General features: G+C 36.5%; 1 protein-coding gene across 1 annotated transcript in view; it reads right to left on the reverse strand.

The window, feature by feature from the left end:
* PTPN4 (protein tyrosine phosphatase, non-receptor type 4 (megakaryocyte)) overlaps nucleotides 1-16210 on the reverse strand; it is a 79142-nt gene that overhangs the window by 47049 nt on the left and 15883 nt on the right. Inside the window, exons 3-10 of the mRNA XM_010161103.1 lie at nucleotides 15932-16039; nucleotides 12044-12086; nucleotides 11868-11946; nucleotides 7934-7978; nucleotides 7641-7693; nucleotides 5341-5461; nucleotides 4162-4249; nucleotides 2908-2996 (exon numbers count right to left, since the gene is read on the reverse strand). Coding sequence (XP_010159405.1) covers nucleotides 2908-2996; nucleotides 4162-4249; nucleotides 5341-5461; nucleotides 7641-7693; nucleotides 7934-7978; nucleotides 11868-11946; nucleotides 12044-12086; nucleotides 15932-16039 — 626 coding nt within the window. The remainder of the gene's footprint in view (nucleotides 1-2907; nucleotides 2997-4161; nucleotides 4250-5340; nucleotides 5462-7640; nucleotides 7694-7933; nucleotides 7979-11867; nucleotides 11947-12043; nucleotides 12087-15931; nucleotides 16040-16210) is intronic.

A 16210-nucleotide genomic window follows, 5' to 3' on the forward strand; every position in this document is an offset into this window, starting at 1 on the left:
GCATTCAGGGGTGAAACTAGGAAATCCAAAGCACAACTGCAGTTGCAACTGGCAATGGATGCGAGGGAACAGAGCTTTTTTGCCACATCAGCTGCAAAAGAGTGGCAAAGGGAAGTGCGTCTCCACTGCTGAACAGGTGATCTAGTAAGGAAGTAAAGTGTGAGGTACTCTGTACTCTTCAAGGACAAGATCCTGGATTCCCAGGTCTCTGTGCCTGGTAACACAGTTTGGGGAAAAGAGGAATTACCCACAATACAGGAATTTCAAGTTAGGACACACTGGATAAAAGGTGGTCTCCTTTGGTTTGCCTTATTCCTGCTTTGTTTCCTCCCTGTTTCTTTTTCTCCCCAAGATCATACGGTTCATAACATGCAATTTAGATATAATATCAAGAGGGAGAGGGCAGAGACATTTTACCTGATTTTTCTCTTGAGCAATAGTTAAACCTTTATTTCTTCCCACAAACATGCATGTCTATCCTCTCACTTGTCTCAAAACTCAGCTCAGGAATACTGAAAAAGCGATATCTAAATATTCACTGTAGCCATAAAGCACTGGGAAGACATTACACAGCTCCAGTTGCACAGGAGTGAGAATTAAGTGGAAGTAAGAAGAAAAAGTATCAGTACCGGTGTCACCGGAGCAGCTGCATGACTCTGGATAAAAAGGAAAGGTAATAGCTCTACTATTGAGCTGTATTCTGAGAACTGACATTTTGGATCCTTACTCATAGCAGAAGAAAGCCTATAATAGGACAAAATGGCGGGGGGTTGGGTTTCTTTGTAGAGACCAATTATGTTGGTACTATAGTCTTCACAGGAAGAAATTAATATCCTTGATGTCAGTTGATATGGCTGAACACAAAGAAGAGCTGTTTAGGCAATTACACACACACAAAAACCACACTAAGAATGTAGATCAGCATCCCTGGCATACAAACAATATGAAGCAGAGCTCACAGAAACCTCTAGCTTCCAGTAGGGACATGTAGCTTAATTATGACTTCTATTGTGCATACTCAGTAATTTACTAGTGTGTTTTATAGAACCTATTTCTACTATTACTGTTTTCCAAAAAATAACAGCAGTAAAAGCAGTCTGAATGAAAACCTTCCTGACAATTACAGCACTGCATCTATAAAGCAGCCTTAACCCAGAAATGCCTCTAACACTTCAAAACTCTTACCAGATGAAGGATGTCTTTCTTAGAACGTGTCACTATTCTAAAAGCAGGTCTCACTAGTAGAGTAGTCCCAGACCTATTGCAAGAACCAGTTTTAATTTAATTTACCCAACTAACCATGGAGACTGAAAATTTACATGCTCCCTAACTGTCTCAGGCTTACTTTTCTTTGAATGCTTAAAGGCAAAATGTTTACCATGTTAAATGGCACCTGGCTGTGGATAACACTTATGTCATAACTTATTTTCTTTCTCTCTGAAAATCTCCTAAAATTTGACCATTCACACTGTCTCTCAACACGGAAAACCACAGAATACATATCATCCTACAAGAAAACTTGAGACTAAATTTAGCACAGAAAACCAGAATGTCTCTGAAATTCACTAGGTTTCAGGAAAGATCAAGAGTGTGATGAACATCCTGAATATCTGCAAGGGAACTTACTAATTGAAAACAGGTCACAGACTGCAGGTAACAGATCTTACACTGTGCTAACAGAAAATAAAAAAGCACAGATTTCAGCTGCTCATATCAGTTTGAATTCAGAGAAAAGTTTTTCCAGTTTCAACTGTGGTAGTCAATTTAATCTGTTTACATGAAGATCATCAACCAGAGAAGAACTTTAGGAAAGTCCAGTGCTGCACTGCTCAAGCACATACATCAGTAGCAAATGAAAACAGGCTGCTCAGGGAAGTGGTGGAGTCACCAGCCCTGGAGATGTTCAAGGAACATGTAGACAAGGTGCTCAAGGACATGGTCTAGTGGGTATATGGTAGCACGGGGTTGATGGTTGGACTAGATGATCTTATGGGTCTTTTCCAACCTTAGTGATTCTGTGAAAATGCAAAACCTTTCATCAGTTTCTAGAGCGAACAGCTTTTGTGCCTGGTGAACTGATGTCTACTATGATAGTTTTATATGGCTGACTCTGCCCACGCAGAATGCTGTTATAGCACACTCAATGACATAAGTAACAAGTAAGGCTGTCAAAGTAGATTCCAAGCAGGCAAAGGAAACCAAGGGAAGGTTACATCTGAGGGAACTAAAAAAAGCTTTGGGGAAGGTGACACAACTCCTGTAGAGATGACAGAAGTTAAAGAGCACTTTTGTAGAGCACTATAGACATTATAGCGCAGAACAGGATTTCTCTTATATCTTTCCCCTTCTTACATGAATAAGGAAGAACAGGACTCCAACTTAAGACAACTGGTAACCAGAGCAACATATGTAATGAAAATAGCTATCTGTGAATGAAGAGATGACAATATCCTGAATGCTCTACCTCAGTTTTCCTCAAGTGCCATTCCTACACTGATTTTAACACACAGAGCGCAATCAAGTTATACATGACAAAACAGATTAAGAGCAATCACTCTCCAGGTTAGTATTTTTAAGGTCATTTGTCTCTTTAAAGACACTGAGCTAGACCATAACACTGGCCTTGGCTATATAGTTAATTAAACATAAAGTATGTAGAAACTCCTGAAGGAAAGAAAGGTATTAAAATTCATTGTAGTCTGCACCCCAGTCATTTAACAGCACATCATGCAGAACAGGACAAAACCCCACCATAAAACTACCCACAGCACAGTACGAGGGAAATCATTTCAACTTGATAGGCTACAACTACATTCCGGTCTTTTTTTAAAGCGTGTGACACTGGTAGTGGTAAAAATGTGTTTTGAAATACTGAACAAAAACGTTATCTTAAACAGCTGTCCTTACCACTGAAAAGTGTTAATTCGTACTCTGTTCTTGAAAATTAGTATTCCACCTGACATCACTCCAATCATTATGTCATTGTTACTCTGATCCTTTAAAAGAAAAGAGAAAATTACTTGAAGAACAACAAATATCTTTGAAACTGCATATATATTCATTCTCATCTCTCTCTCTAAATAATCAAACACCATAGCAAAACACATCTCAATTAACATGAACAGAAATGTGTTTTAATAAGAAAGTAATTAGTCATTCCTATTTAAGACAAGCACAAATGTTTGCTCAGAGTTTTCCGTAAGATATCACATAATTTTAATTTCCTAAGTCCTGTCTTCCACCAACTTTGAAGAAACACACAATATATTCTAGCAGTTTGTTACAAAGAGCAGCACTAATTGACTGGCTTGACATTTGCTACACTAAAAGCAACCAGCAACTTGAATTCCTACCTGAAAGGAAATTGCAATCTCAGAACACAGAGAGGAGAGATTCTAAAACAAACAATATTGTGAGCATATTTAAATAGCATATTTTTCCTGAAATACCTCTACGCTCTAATCAAACACCTGCTGTCGATATCTCAATATGTGTGCAACAGCAGAATACAGAGAGCAGTGAAATGGGGTACGTTTCAAATTCTATTGCAAGTTGCTATAACCTGAGGAAGTCGGACAAGAATGTTTAAACAACAGAGGTGTCTTAGTTGTTAAAAATACTTTTATTCAGAGGCTTGGCAGAAATGGCAGCACTGTACTGACATGTTAAGATGGTTTAAGTCAAGCATTCAAGCAACCTGCTTTACCCACTAAAACTAACACTATACCAAATTACAGTATGGTCACGTACCTTACACTAACAGTTTATATTATATAATAATAATGACTTATAATTTGGTTCTAACTGGAACCAAATTACATATTTCTCAAAGCTGACAGATCCTTAAATATCCAAAGCACATTCAAACAAGTACATTTTCCTTATTCACCAGTAGCCAACTGAACTGGCATTCAAGCCAACAAGGCCCAGCCTGAAGAACACACGTACAACTAAGCCCAAATTTAAGCAAAGAAATAACCTCACTAGTGCGCAACAGTGGCTATTGCAATTGGTGAATCACAGCTGCGCATCTAAAAAGATAATATAAACATTTTTTTCTCTTGTAAGCAGCAGCCAGGAAAACCCACTAGAAATAAATATTCATTTTCCCATAAATCTCAGAATAAACCAGTTTTAAGTTACTAGTTCACACAAACTTACCCTTGCATAGTGCAATTCAACTCCATAAAGTTCTAAGGTACGTGCTGTATTGAGATAACTGAACTCTGCTTCTGCAGGAGACAACCCTCTGAAAGAAAGAAGCTTAATCAGAACATTCTAACATAACCCACACACACACCAGGCTCCCCAGCGAGCTCAAACAGAAAAATCTGCATTTGTTTTACTACTTCTACACCCACCCTGAAATCTGAATTTCCTTTCTCACCATAAACAAACTGTAACCCAAACATTTTAACAGAAAACCACATCTGTGTTTCTACACAGACAAAGTCTGGACAAGAGTCCACAACACTGCTTGCAAACGCACACAGTTTCTTTCCAATGCACCCTATCACTTGAATGCCTGCGGAGGTCTAGAATCTGGAAATTACTTTTGCAGTCCTGTATTTTCTATCGATAACAAGAGTTTCTCCCCAAGGCTCACCCTTTAAATTTAAATTAACATCAACTCACTATGTCTTTACCTAACACAATTTGCTGAACCACAGCATTACAGAACATTCAGCAGTTTTTAAAGCTGATAACATGCCCCAATTAAGCAAACATTTTTGTAATCGTAGCTCCCATTGTTAAATTTAACTGTAACAGAAAATCACTTTAGTTCTAAAATACCAAGGAACCATAGCTGAAAAAGCACCACGATGTTACACACTGAAAAAAAAATATTTTCCATTGCTTCATCGCCTTTTCCTCTTTAGTAAAAGGTCACAGACTTGCACACAGGAAAGAGCAGATATTGAAGAAAAGGACTTTGTTACTTCTAAACTAACTCTTGTTTACTGGTGAAAGCACCATGAAAACAAAGTCTTTATGCACAGAGCATTCTCAAAGACTGAAAAAAAACTCTTAAAGAAATTATACCTTGCGAAGTTAATATCCTATGTAACACTCACAAATACTGTTGTCAGTGTACCCTTACCATGTTCATTTTTATACTTACTTTCCCCGTCATTCTATCATCTGTGCAGAGTATCAATGGTACTTACTATACAGACAATCTACCAAAAAATCACATTAAACGTACTCAAAAAAACCCAACAAACCCCCTCCCAGAAAACTTTAAGACAAAATACTCTATTTGTTTTATATATATATAGCACAGCACCAGCAGTCAGGATTTGACAAAGTCAGTCACTATCTTCTGCTGTAAATCCTTACATGTGCTGCTGATGTAATTTTGCTATTTCTTTTTCAAAGTCTTGAGGCTGGCTAGGGATGAAAGAATAGTCTGAGAGGTAGCCTGGCAAGTTTTCTGAATGGTTGTAGTCTCCCAGCTCGGCTAAAATATTAAAAAGAGAGATTATTGTTTATCACTGATGCACTTGGTATTGTGCAATGCCCCCAAAATCACAAGTCCGCTCCCACATACTTTATGTTCTACAGCAAACAGAAATAGAGAAGACATTTGAGGTCCTCTTTTCCAATAAACAGTCACATTCTCAGTGAATACCGTGAAGATCGCTTAGAGAGAGCTTTGAGTAGGTACTTCTGAAGAAAGTTGATAATGTGTTTAATTTTTATTACACAAGTGAATTCATAAATGCTGTCATAATGGTTAGCACTAAACAATATACTTCAAGGTATTTGATTTTTTTTAATTTTACCTTGCTTGCTTCCATGTGATTACACAATACATATATATTTAACACTACAACTGCTATTTCTTTAGTAAGAGCTGCAAAACCCACCAACTCATTCTGTACCAAGTTATTTTCAGAAGCATTAGAAAAATATTTTTTTGCACATTCAATTGTATGTGTGGAAAAAAGTACACATACATACAGTTTCAAGTAAAGTAGTTCCAACGTAGGTGTTACAAAGTATATTTACATAATTTAACACTTTCTTGTAATTTTAAGAAATAAGTAAAAATCACATTTATTGTCAGAATAAAAAAAACCCCAGCCATACAAACAACAACATTTGCTAAAAATACAGGCTTTGAGGCTTTTAAACTATAATCCAAAAAAAATTCAGCTGCAAGTATCTGCAATCCGTGTAACAGACCTACAGTGACAGGTAAGTAACACAACGTGTGACAATCGGAAAGCTTACAGCGACGCAGCTCGACACGGGGTCCTGGGCAGGCCTATTGACACTCCTAAGGGGCATGGAAGAACTGACAAGGGGGATGAAGGCGCTCACAAGGGGGAGGCCAAGCAAGGGAAGGGAAGGTAGGAAACAAGTCTGGGGCACTTGCGTCACCAGAAACGGATCCTATTTTAAAAAATTTAAAAATTGGAAAATAGGACCAGGTTTCTCAGCAGAGTGCATGGCTTACTAAAATCCACTGCAGGAAGTAGTGGACTGTCCTAGATCTACATCTGCTATTTACCAAGAGCTAAACCGAGAGAGTTTAGTAACAGGCGTGCACAATCACTAGAGCTCTGCACGCAGGAGAACTTAAGGGCAGTGGGATCTCATTTATAAATGTAGCTACAGTGTCCTCTACATCCCACCACTTCTACAGTATTTGAAAAATAAACATGTTGCATTCTTAAAAGCTTAAAGTATTGTGAACTTTTCATAGTGCCTGCTTCATTATCAAATATTTCATCTCCTCTATAGCATGACTACACTTGTAGTACCTATCTATTTCCAAGCAGATGGAGTTAGGGAGTTTAGGAGAAATTGTTCCGTTGATTGATCTGGAAAAAGGTGACCACTTTCCAAAACTGTGCATAAAACATTACATTAACATTACTACGTGTTTTTTCCCCTGAAGAGATTAACACGGACACATTTCCACGATACATAGAAAGTATACATAGTATTAAATGTAAACATAAGTACCTTTAATAGCAGAAAAACACATGGATATAGATGGATAACAGGATTGCTTATAAAACTGAATTTCTGACAATCACAAATTTCAAGAACTAGGTGCTGAACAGCCTCTTGGTTGGTTGTTGTGAACTTTTTTTCCTCTCAACATTTAAGTTTATGAAGGAAAAAGGGGAGAGAGGAAGAGGACTAAATCTCAGTCTTCAAGACTTATCTACCCAGTGGATGGCTTAAAATTGACAAACACGGGCACTGAACTTGTTGTCTAGATATGACCAGAATTCCCTTTTCCACACCTATTGGGAGGTTCACTGTATGGTATACTAAAAAAGTTTAACTGTAAAAGATGCTTTAGTGTCATTCACAAGAAAAAACTTAACCCCACACTACAGAATACAAAGAAATACAAGAGGGTTGTTTCGGTGCTTTTTAACTGCGTAGGTTTAAAGAAGGAAAGCAGAGAGCGTTACGAGTAATTTTTTCCATATCTAATTCAGTGAAACATGCTGGGGGAGAAAAAAACCCAACCATATTTCCTTAATCACAAGAAAAGTAGCATCCTGTCCACAAAATGACAATATAATGCTATACAAACTATGCTCTTTAGAAACTAATCAACACTACCTTTTATATATTTCAGTACTAACATGTACATGAATACTAATTATACTTACATTGAACAGCATAGGAAGCCAGAAGAGCAGCAGTATTGTAAGGACAGGGCAATCTGTTTTGGTTTGGTTTTAAAATGAGAAATAAATAAAATTACATATTTCATATGAAATTTGGTTATTTTGAAACGTCTAAGCTTTCACTGTCTATAAACAAATTGGACATATAATTATTCTAAACACTTCTACTTGCATAAACATTATTTTATTTTAATATTTTGCAGGTAAAATCCCTCACCATTAGCTTTTTTCAACCAAAGCTGCATTTAATGTTTAACCCAACAAAAAGGGCTTACCTTCCAGTAAGAATGTCCTGTTTAATTTGCAAAAAATACTGGTACCTGATTTAAAGAAAGAAACAAAAACCAGTATAATTAAAAATAATTTCACTTAATGATTTTTCATAAATGTAATGCATTTTGCTTTCAGTTAGTGCAAAACTAGAACTTTACACTTTGCATGCTACTCCTTAAACTCCTATGGGAAAGAAATTAAACTGTGATTAGTAAAATAAAATGCAACTTTGTAAATTAAACGAGTTACAGGCTATCAAGTTATACATTATATTTCACTGGAAGGCTGCAAATTTCACATTCTACCTGCTTTATTTTCCAGTATTTATGTTGAACTTTAAAAGAAGGAAAAAGAAGTGCCTTCATGATGAGCAAGTGTGAATAACAGAAGTATTCAATATGGCAACCAAAAGTTTAAGTTCGCAACTGTGTATGGAGGTACCGTAATAATAATGATTTGTACTCCAGGTAAATAAAACTAATTTATTCTCATTGAATATTTTAATTACTCTGTTTTCATTTAAATGAAAATAATTGCTCTCAGTATTTTGGAGCTACATTCTTAAATAAAAGTAGTAGATTCTGTCAAATGCCTTCTGACTGAATTCCTTGAACTTCTGAAGTTTTCTTTAATTATGATGTGAGAACATCATGTTTATACAAATTCATCTGGTCTTCCTATACCCACTCAAGTCAGGAGGGAGATGGAAACAACAAAAGGAACAGACAAACACTTCAAACCAAGAACTATTTCCCACCGAACAGTGGCAACAGGAACACTATGACTTAAAAACTTCAAACAAACCTAAAACTGCAAGAGACTCCCCTCTAAGTTACTTTGTTTCTCAAAAAAACTCCAAACATTTTGTTAACATCTCCAAATATTTTGTTCATTCAATTTAGTTCCTTCATATTTCACTCAAACATTTGAGACAATTTCACAGTACAAGTGTTGGTATCAAGTGGCAAATCACACCTGCTATGGACCAGTCTGTGTCAGTGGAGAAGTGGGTAACCAACAAGCCTGACTGAAATGTCAGGATGTTGGCAAAAGCTTAAGCTTTCAGAAAAAAAAAAGAAAAAACCAACAACTTATTAACAGAGCATAAAAGCAGCTGTAGAATTTGGGCTCTAATGCTTTATTTTGAAAAAAAAAGTTGTACTGAGTGAAAAATTTAAGCACTATTCCTGATTTCTTATAAAACTGTTCTTGTTTGAGACCTCCTACATAATTCTTATAAAAATAATCTGGTTTCCTTCTTGTAGTTCGGATTTGAAAGTAGAGAGTCAGCCATACCCATTCTTCATAAACACTCATCAACATTACTTATCAAAAACACCTAGTTCAACTGAAACCAAACATTAAATATTTCCCAATATTAAATATACTAAGAAATTAAAACCAGAATACACCACTTCATTGCACGTAATACAACTTCTCATATTTGTGTAGTCTTTAGAAAGCAGATGAACTACCACTTTCAAGACTTCCACAAACATTTACAAATACACACACAGAAATCCAACCATTTACAAACTAAATATAGTGGAAAGGTAAAACAATCCATGTTTGAAAGAATATGAGGGAAAACAGTTGTAAACTGACAAGTAAAGATGTCAGCCCCTGTGCTCAACTCCTAGAAAACTGTCTAGAGGTTCTCCGACCGACCAGAATGGCAAGAAGTTTACTTTAAGGTATTAACCTCAAGAAGTTAAAACTGATGTATTTTCCAGGCTTTAGAGACCTCAAAATACTTTCTCATTTTCCACCTTAAAATGCATATTGAAACTCAAAAAAAGAGAGACAGATAAAGCAAAAATTCTTTACCTGTTAAAAAAAGCAATAAATTATGAGCTAAATTTATTAAAACTATATGCTTCACATGCTTAGCTTGAGCATCTCTTCACAAATACCCTGAACAGTTTTTCCTGTTAACATTTATGGCTGCAAAAACGTAGGACAAAAGCATTCTGTCTGTGCAGCTGCACCTTCATTGTATTTTACTTCTTGTGGTGTAATGCTTTATTAGAAATATTCCCTGGTACTTAAGGGACCTCATGATTAATGAATATACGAAGCAGAGTTCATTTCCTGTCCACTGTTTCCAGCAAACAGTGAAGTTAATGGGTTGTTAGTGGACCATCCCAGTTTGAACACTGAAGCCTCCCATACTACTGAGCAAAATGGGAAATCAATAGAAGCGTTAGCAATGTAGGTCTGCACAACAAATTCAGCTAAAACTATGAAGGCAGCATTGCACTGCAATTCTTCCTTATAGGAATACAACTAGAAAAGGGTAAGACCGAATTATTGCTAACTGGAGTCAACATTAATAAGCAAGTCTTTCTGCCATGAGCAGAACTAATGAAGCTTCATTTCCTACCAGGACAAGTTCCTAAAGCCAAACTCTCCAACACCAGATGAGCTCTCACTGACCTTTCCTGACCTGGGGCATTCATAACCTGCCTCCCTCACACAATGCTGCAGAGGTCTAATAAGAAATGAGCTTGCACTGAACCTTACCCTGATGTCTATTCATACTGCCTCATATGTCAACTCATTCCTCTGTTTTCATTAGATTTATAAAAAATGAGCACCTCTGAAAGGTCTCAGCTTGAGCTGGAACTGTCAGAAGTTTGTGTTTGTTTCTTTTTTTAAGGGGGAAAAATACTGATTAGGCAAAAGGACCCCATATTTGCGACATGCATCCTGACTTCACTCCAAAATCCACCATGGATAGTAGCTCTTTATAACAACTCCAAATACAAACGAGTTTTCTTAGGGGCAATTAGGCCTATTAGCAAAAAAGGCAGAGCTGACCTAGATACAGCAATCATACATTATTTCTCATCTAAAAGGATGCTGTATTTATAGCTTTGTATTTACAGCTTAACATTTGAAGTAAACAGTTCACTTTACTTCATAGGTGACCAACATTTACTATTTTTTCCATCTCCTTTATAATATTACACATTGTCCTTTAATTCAAACATCACTCTCTTCATTATTCTGATGTAGTAAATTGCCATGTTTTCCTAGAGTAAATATTTCAGTAAAACAAAGCCTGATCCAGGATCTCTGGGATTCATCTTAGTAAATTCTCTGCATAGATGCATGTAAAATCTTGTCCAAAATGTGACAAATCAAAAAAGAAATTCTAAACAAATGTGGACTCAAATTTTCATTTTTGGTACTTAGTTTCTAAAGCTATGCTTAATAATTTAGATATTGTTTCCTGAACAGGGCTGACCTGTTTTCAGAATGGCTGACATCCAAAAATTCCAATCTGTCAAATCATGCCACTTATGTAGAGGACCAGAACTAATTAAGAATACTGAAAATTTAAAGCATTTCTTCAGAGACTAATTGCAACTCACAAGCCTCCGATCTTGATTCACACTAAGCATTTTCTTCAACAGACTTAAACACATTGCTATCAAAATAAGCTTACATGCTTCAAGCTAGGACTACCACCATACAAACAGAGATTAATATTATTAGTGCCAAGCAGAAAATTGTGGGGGTAATCAAGAAAAAAAATGCAGAAAGCTCAGGAATTTTTTAATCACAAAGTAGAACACAAGTAAGGATAAAATTAAATTTGTACTCATTGGTGAATAGTGGGATTAAGTTTTTCCTCTCTTCTCTATTTTCCCTTTTCTCTTTCTACTTGGTAGTATTTTCTTCATGTAGTTACTTCACTGTGCATATACATTTGCAAATATATTCACAGAGGCTTTTTGTTATATTGATTTGGTGCCACTGCATAGGTCATATCTGTAATTATTAGGCAAAAATTAGAAGCTTGCATATACAACACAAAAATTATTTATAAGAAAATTTCCATGTTACGCCTTTAAAAACCTAATCATCATTTTCCCCTTAAACGTGAGCCTTCTAGATATATTTTTTTATTGATAAATTAGCTAAACCTACCTTGTATATTCTTCCTGCAGCTTGTTTGGGTCAGTTACAAAAAACTTAACTCTGAAGTTCAAACTGTGAGGAGATCCTCCTACGGTCAAGAAAAGTTATTTCTAATTAATCAGGGTACCCTGGAAAAACAGCATAATGATGACAAATGAATTGGCCAAATACATACATGTACTCACTTTTTAATTGTTTCCTGATAGGTTTGTTTGGATCCAACCACCTCTGGAAAGAGACAAATTATAACACCAACTTTAGAGAAGCAAAATAGTACACATTACTGTCTTATATGCCAAGAAACTGATACTTTTCTATTACTTTTTACTTAGTCTTCTACCAAAATGTCTTACCGGCATACAAAGTCTTGTTACTAGTTCTGGAAAGACACCAATACTATCATCAACAGCTGCTACTATTGTTCTTCCCTGAGGGTAACCTCAGAGACAGGTATCTGAACAACAAACAGTGCTAATTTGACTATGACTTGGTTCTGTGACTATCACATACACCTGGGAGATGTTAGAACTCAACTATGGTGTGTTTACCAATCTTCAGCTACACCTTAAGCTGATTATCCAAGGTGAACTAACTGTGGCAGCAAAGAGCTAAGTAATTAGCTAAGGCTAATTTACCTAACTCAGAAGTTCCGTTTGTTTAAACTAGTTTCAGTACTTTTGGCTGTACTACTGGATTAAGGACTACAGAACAATTTTACCAACAGCGCACGATCTTGACCATCTCTACATGAGAACGCTGCTGTGGGTAAGTACAGACAGATCTTTACAAAAATCAATGCTGCTAATTTCAGATGGAAGTACGGTTCTCTGGAAAGCCCTACAAGTCGCATAAACCACTCCCCCACCAGCAACCCAACAGACTCTGCATGTACTAACATAGTTCGGTTACCTCATAAATCTATCTTTGTTATGAATACCATTCAATTCCTCATCCTGCCTTGCAATGCAAGCCCACAAGCCTCAGGAAACTGTTAGAGGGCCACAATTCCTGTGAAGTGACAGAGACCTAAGCCTGTACGGCATGTAACTACCTCCCATTTATCACAAGGCTTTTTCATATTTTCATGCGAGGGAGGAAGAAGCAAACACACAGGTAAATGAGCTATCTGACACACACTATGGGCCTGAGGTTAGTCCTGACTCATTTTATTCACTGGGATAAAAAACAAATACATCCAGATGCTTGATCTCCTTGCAGTAGATGACTTAAGAGGAAGTAAAGACACAGTCTGATACAGGTTAAAGAGTGATACTATGTCAAAACAACCTCACAGAGGATCAATTGACTTTTAAGACTAAATGTGAAGGTTTAAGAAAGGACCCTCCAGCCAGGCATACACGTGAATTTTATATAAGAATCTTTCAAAACACAGTGAAAAATACTTGAGTATCTTTAAGCGAGGGGTTATGATCCAATATATCTGATAAATGCACAGATCTGACTAATAATCTTGGGATTCTCTTTTTTTGGTGTGCGAAGTACTGTTTGAGATTGCTGTTAGTCCAGAAAACCTGGAATTGAAATGCATTTACATTTCCTTCTGGCTGTAAAAGATTCATTTGGTATGTACTAGCATAGCTCAAATCACAGAAAGGTAACTTTTCAAAAAATCTTTTTTGAAGGCAATATCCATACTATCAAGTGATAACGTTGGTTCCAAATGCAAAAGATGATTTTCTCTCTGGGAAACTGCAGAGGGTTAAACCACTTAATATTGTAAAGAAGATGAAGTTGACAGGATTTAGGCAAAAGTACCAGAACTTTATGAATCGAGGTGCTGCTAGCAAGTTGTGTTATCCCATTTACATCCCGGTAAGTCTGAGGCAGGGAGATCTGAGGATCCATGAATTCTGTACCCCAGTCCCTAGGAGAGTCATTTCTGTACTCTCTCCTCCCACAGCAATGATCCTTGTCTCAGTGCCTCCTGGCCAAGGGTGCTCCAGCACCCACACTGCTGCACCCTGACTCCCACTACGCACTGATACCCACTTCTCAGCAGTGTCCCAGGCACCCACAGCCCAAGACCCTAGACAAATACACCACTCCAGCTGTACACAGCGTCAATGCTTTCTTGCACTGACCTTTCCTGTGGCATAAATACCACATAAAAGCATAAAGCTTGTGCAGTTTATGGAATCCATGTTTAGGCACAATGACAGAGGTTTCACACTCTGCTAGTAGAATCCCCTTTTTGCCCCCATCACTAAGTCCTGCCATATTGTGTAATATTCCACTGTCCTATTTTACAAGTAACTAGAACATTTGTCAATCCAAACTGGTTTCTTTGTCCAAATGAACCGAGTGTAAAAGTAAACTAATATCAAAAACTGGAATTAGTCAAACCCCTAAATTCTTCAAACTTACATGACTAATACTGGTAACATTTCCATTTAGCTCTGACACACTGTTTTCATGGCAACTAGATACCTGCTGAAAAGCCAAAATATTTATAAGTCAAAAGAATACTAAACCTTTAAAGCATGGGCTTGTATCACAGAGCTGTGAAGCCATTCTTCTTTCAGCCTAACTCTTAACCAGAGCCTTGAATTAGAGTGTTGTGTTCAAGCTGCTTCCAGACAGATAAACTTAAAAAAAGAGGCCTAGAGGTCTAAGCTTTGGAAAGCCAGATCGTGAGAATGAGAAACACTACAAATTTCTCAATGTTGAATAAAATATTGAGTGATATTCAATCAAATACTTCTTAAACAAAGCAGAACAATAATTCAGCCTCTTCTACAGTATGCAGATTCCAATCTTTTCAGCCTGGAATCAAAGTTTAGAACAGATTAAATGAGGCCAGCTTGGCAATGTCTTACCAGACACTGTTACGAAAGTCACAAAAGAAAACCTTGTTAAATATCTACAGCTGTGCTATACAGCTTTAGTCATATTAATAAACCAGAATTACCAGAATTTAGAAAAAGAATATAGTTAAAAATAATTTGCTCTCAAGAAGAAAGAAATGTGGAAGTAGTTCACCATTCAGGCAGAAAAAAAATTATGGCTGGCCTGTAACTTCTTTCTTCCTCTTCTACATTAAAAATAAGTAAAAAGAACCTAACCTTTTAGTAAGATAAAAACATGTATTCCTTCTATTTAGAACAGTCATTCTTGATGGTAAAACAGTAGACCAAATCTGCACTCAAAGAAAGCTGCACAATCTTCTGACATTCACCTTAGATACTGAATGATTAACACTTTACTTATCTCTACAGACCACATTCTGCACATTTTGTGAACAAAAACTACTTTTGACACAGAAGTTAGGAGATAAATTTAGACCCCATCACTGTGACATGCATATAATGGGAATTAGGTAAAGAGCTGTATTGTAAGGAATAATACTTAGTTAAATCGCACTTTAAAACAAGTATTGCACGCGTGATGCTGCCAAAATAAAGTATTCTTCAAGCAATCATGATCTCAGCAGTACAGGTGTAACTATTACAGCTGGTTCTATTAGTTTCTACTGGTGAACTATAAAGTGATGTTACCAAGTTTCAGTCCTATGGAATTTCCTTTCAATTAAAGCCCATAAGCTTGCTATAAACACACATTTTCAAAGGAGCCCTCTCTTTTTCCTCTTAAGGTGAGGACTGACAGCCCTTAGCAGGCAGTGGACTATACGAAGCACTATGAAAAATCCTACAAGATGTCTGGGATAGAAACAAACACACCATACAGGACAATCTACATCCCCTCAGGTTTTTTTAAGTCCTAATGAAAAAACAAAATTGAAAAAAAATCAAAATAGAATTACTATTTCTTATCCCAACTGACAATGTTCATGCAGTCTAGTAAACAGATGCAATAAAACATGCAGTATCCTTTTAAGGTATTATTTCATAAGCACAAATCTCAAGATTCTACTTCAAAGTTGTAACTATTATCATTCAGTTTTATCGTTAAGTACAAGGTGATACCGAGCCACTCAAATGACACAGGTGCAGAAGATGGTACAATATTGCAATGACTTCTACATACTTCTGTTTACAATGAAAAAGAGCACAGTGCTCAACACAATTATGATTTATAAAACAGAGTCAACTTACAGGGTTATCAGTAGATTCATCAGCCAACTGTAAACCAAAGTAATCTCTCTCTGTCAAATCAAGATGCTTGAAGACTACATCCAATAGAACTTGTCCCTGATCATGTTTCTGCAGAGAAACACATATATTGTTTAGTGAACAAATAAATAATTGGACACACAGACTGAATTCAGGCAGGCAGAGCACATACAATTTCTTTCAGATGGGCTCTGGCCACCTAAATTTTATGTATCACAAAGTGTATCCCAAAAGTACTATTTTTAAAACAAGATCATCTCT

The sequence above is a fragment of the Eurypyga helias genome, unplaced genomic scaffold (assembly GCF_000690775.1).
Source record: "Eurypyga helias isolate BGI_N326 unplaced genomic scaffold, ASM69077v1 scaffold9801, whole genome shotgun sequence".
NCBI classification, from domain to species: Eukaryota; Metazoa; Chordata; class Aves; order Eurypygiformes; family Eurypygidae; genus Eurypyga; species Eurypyga helias.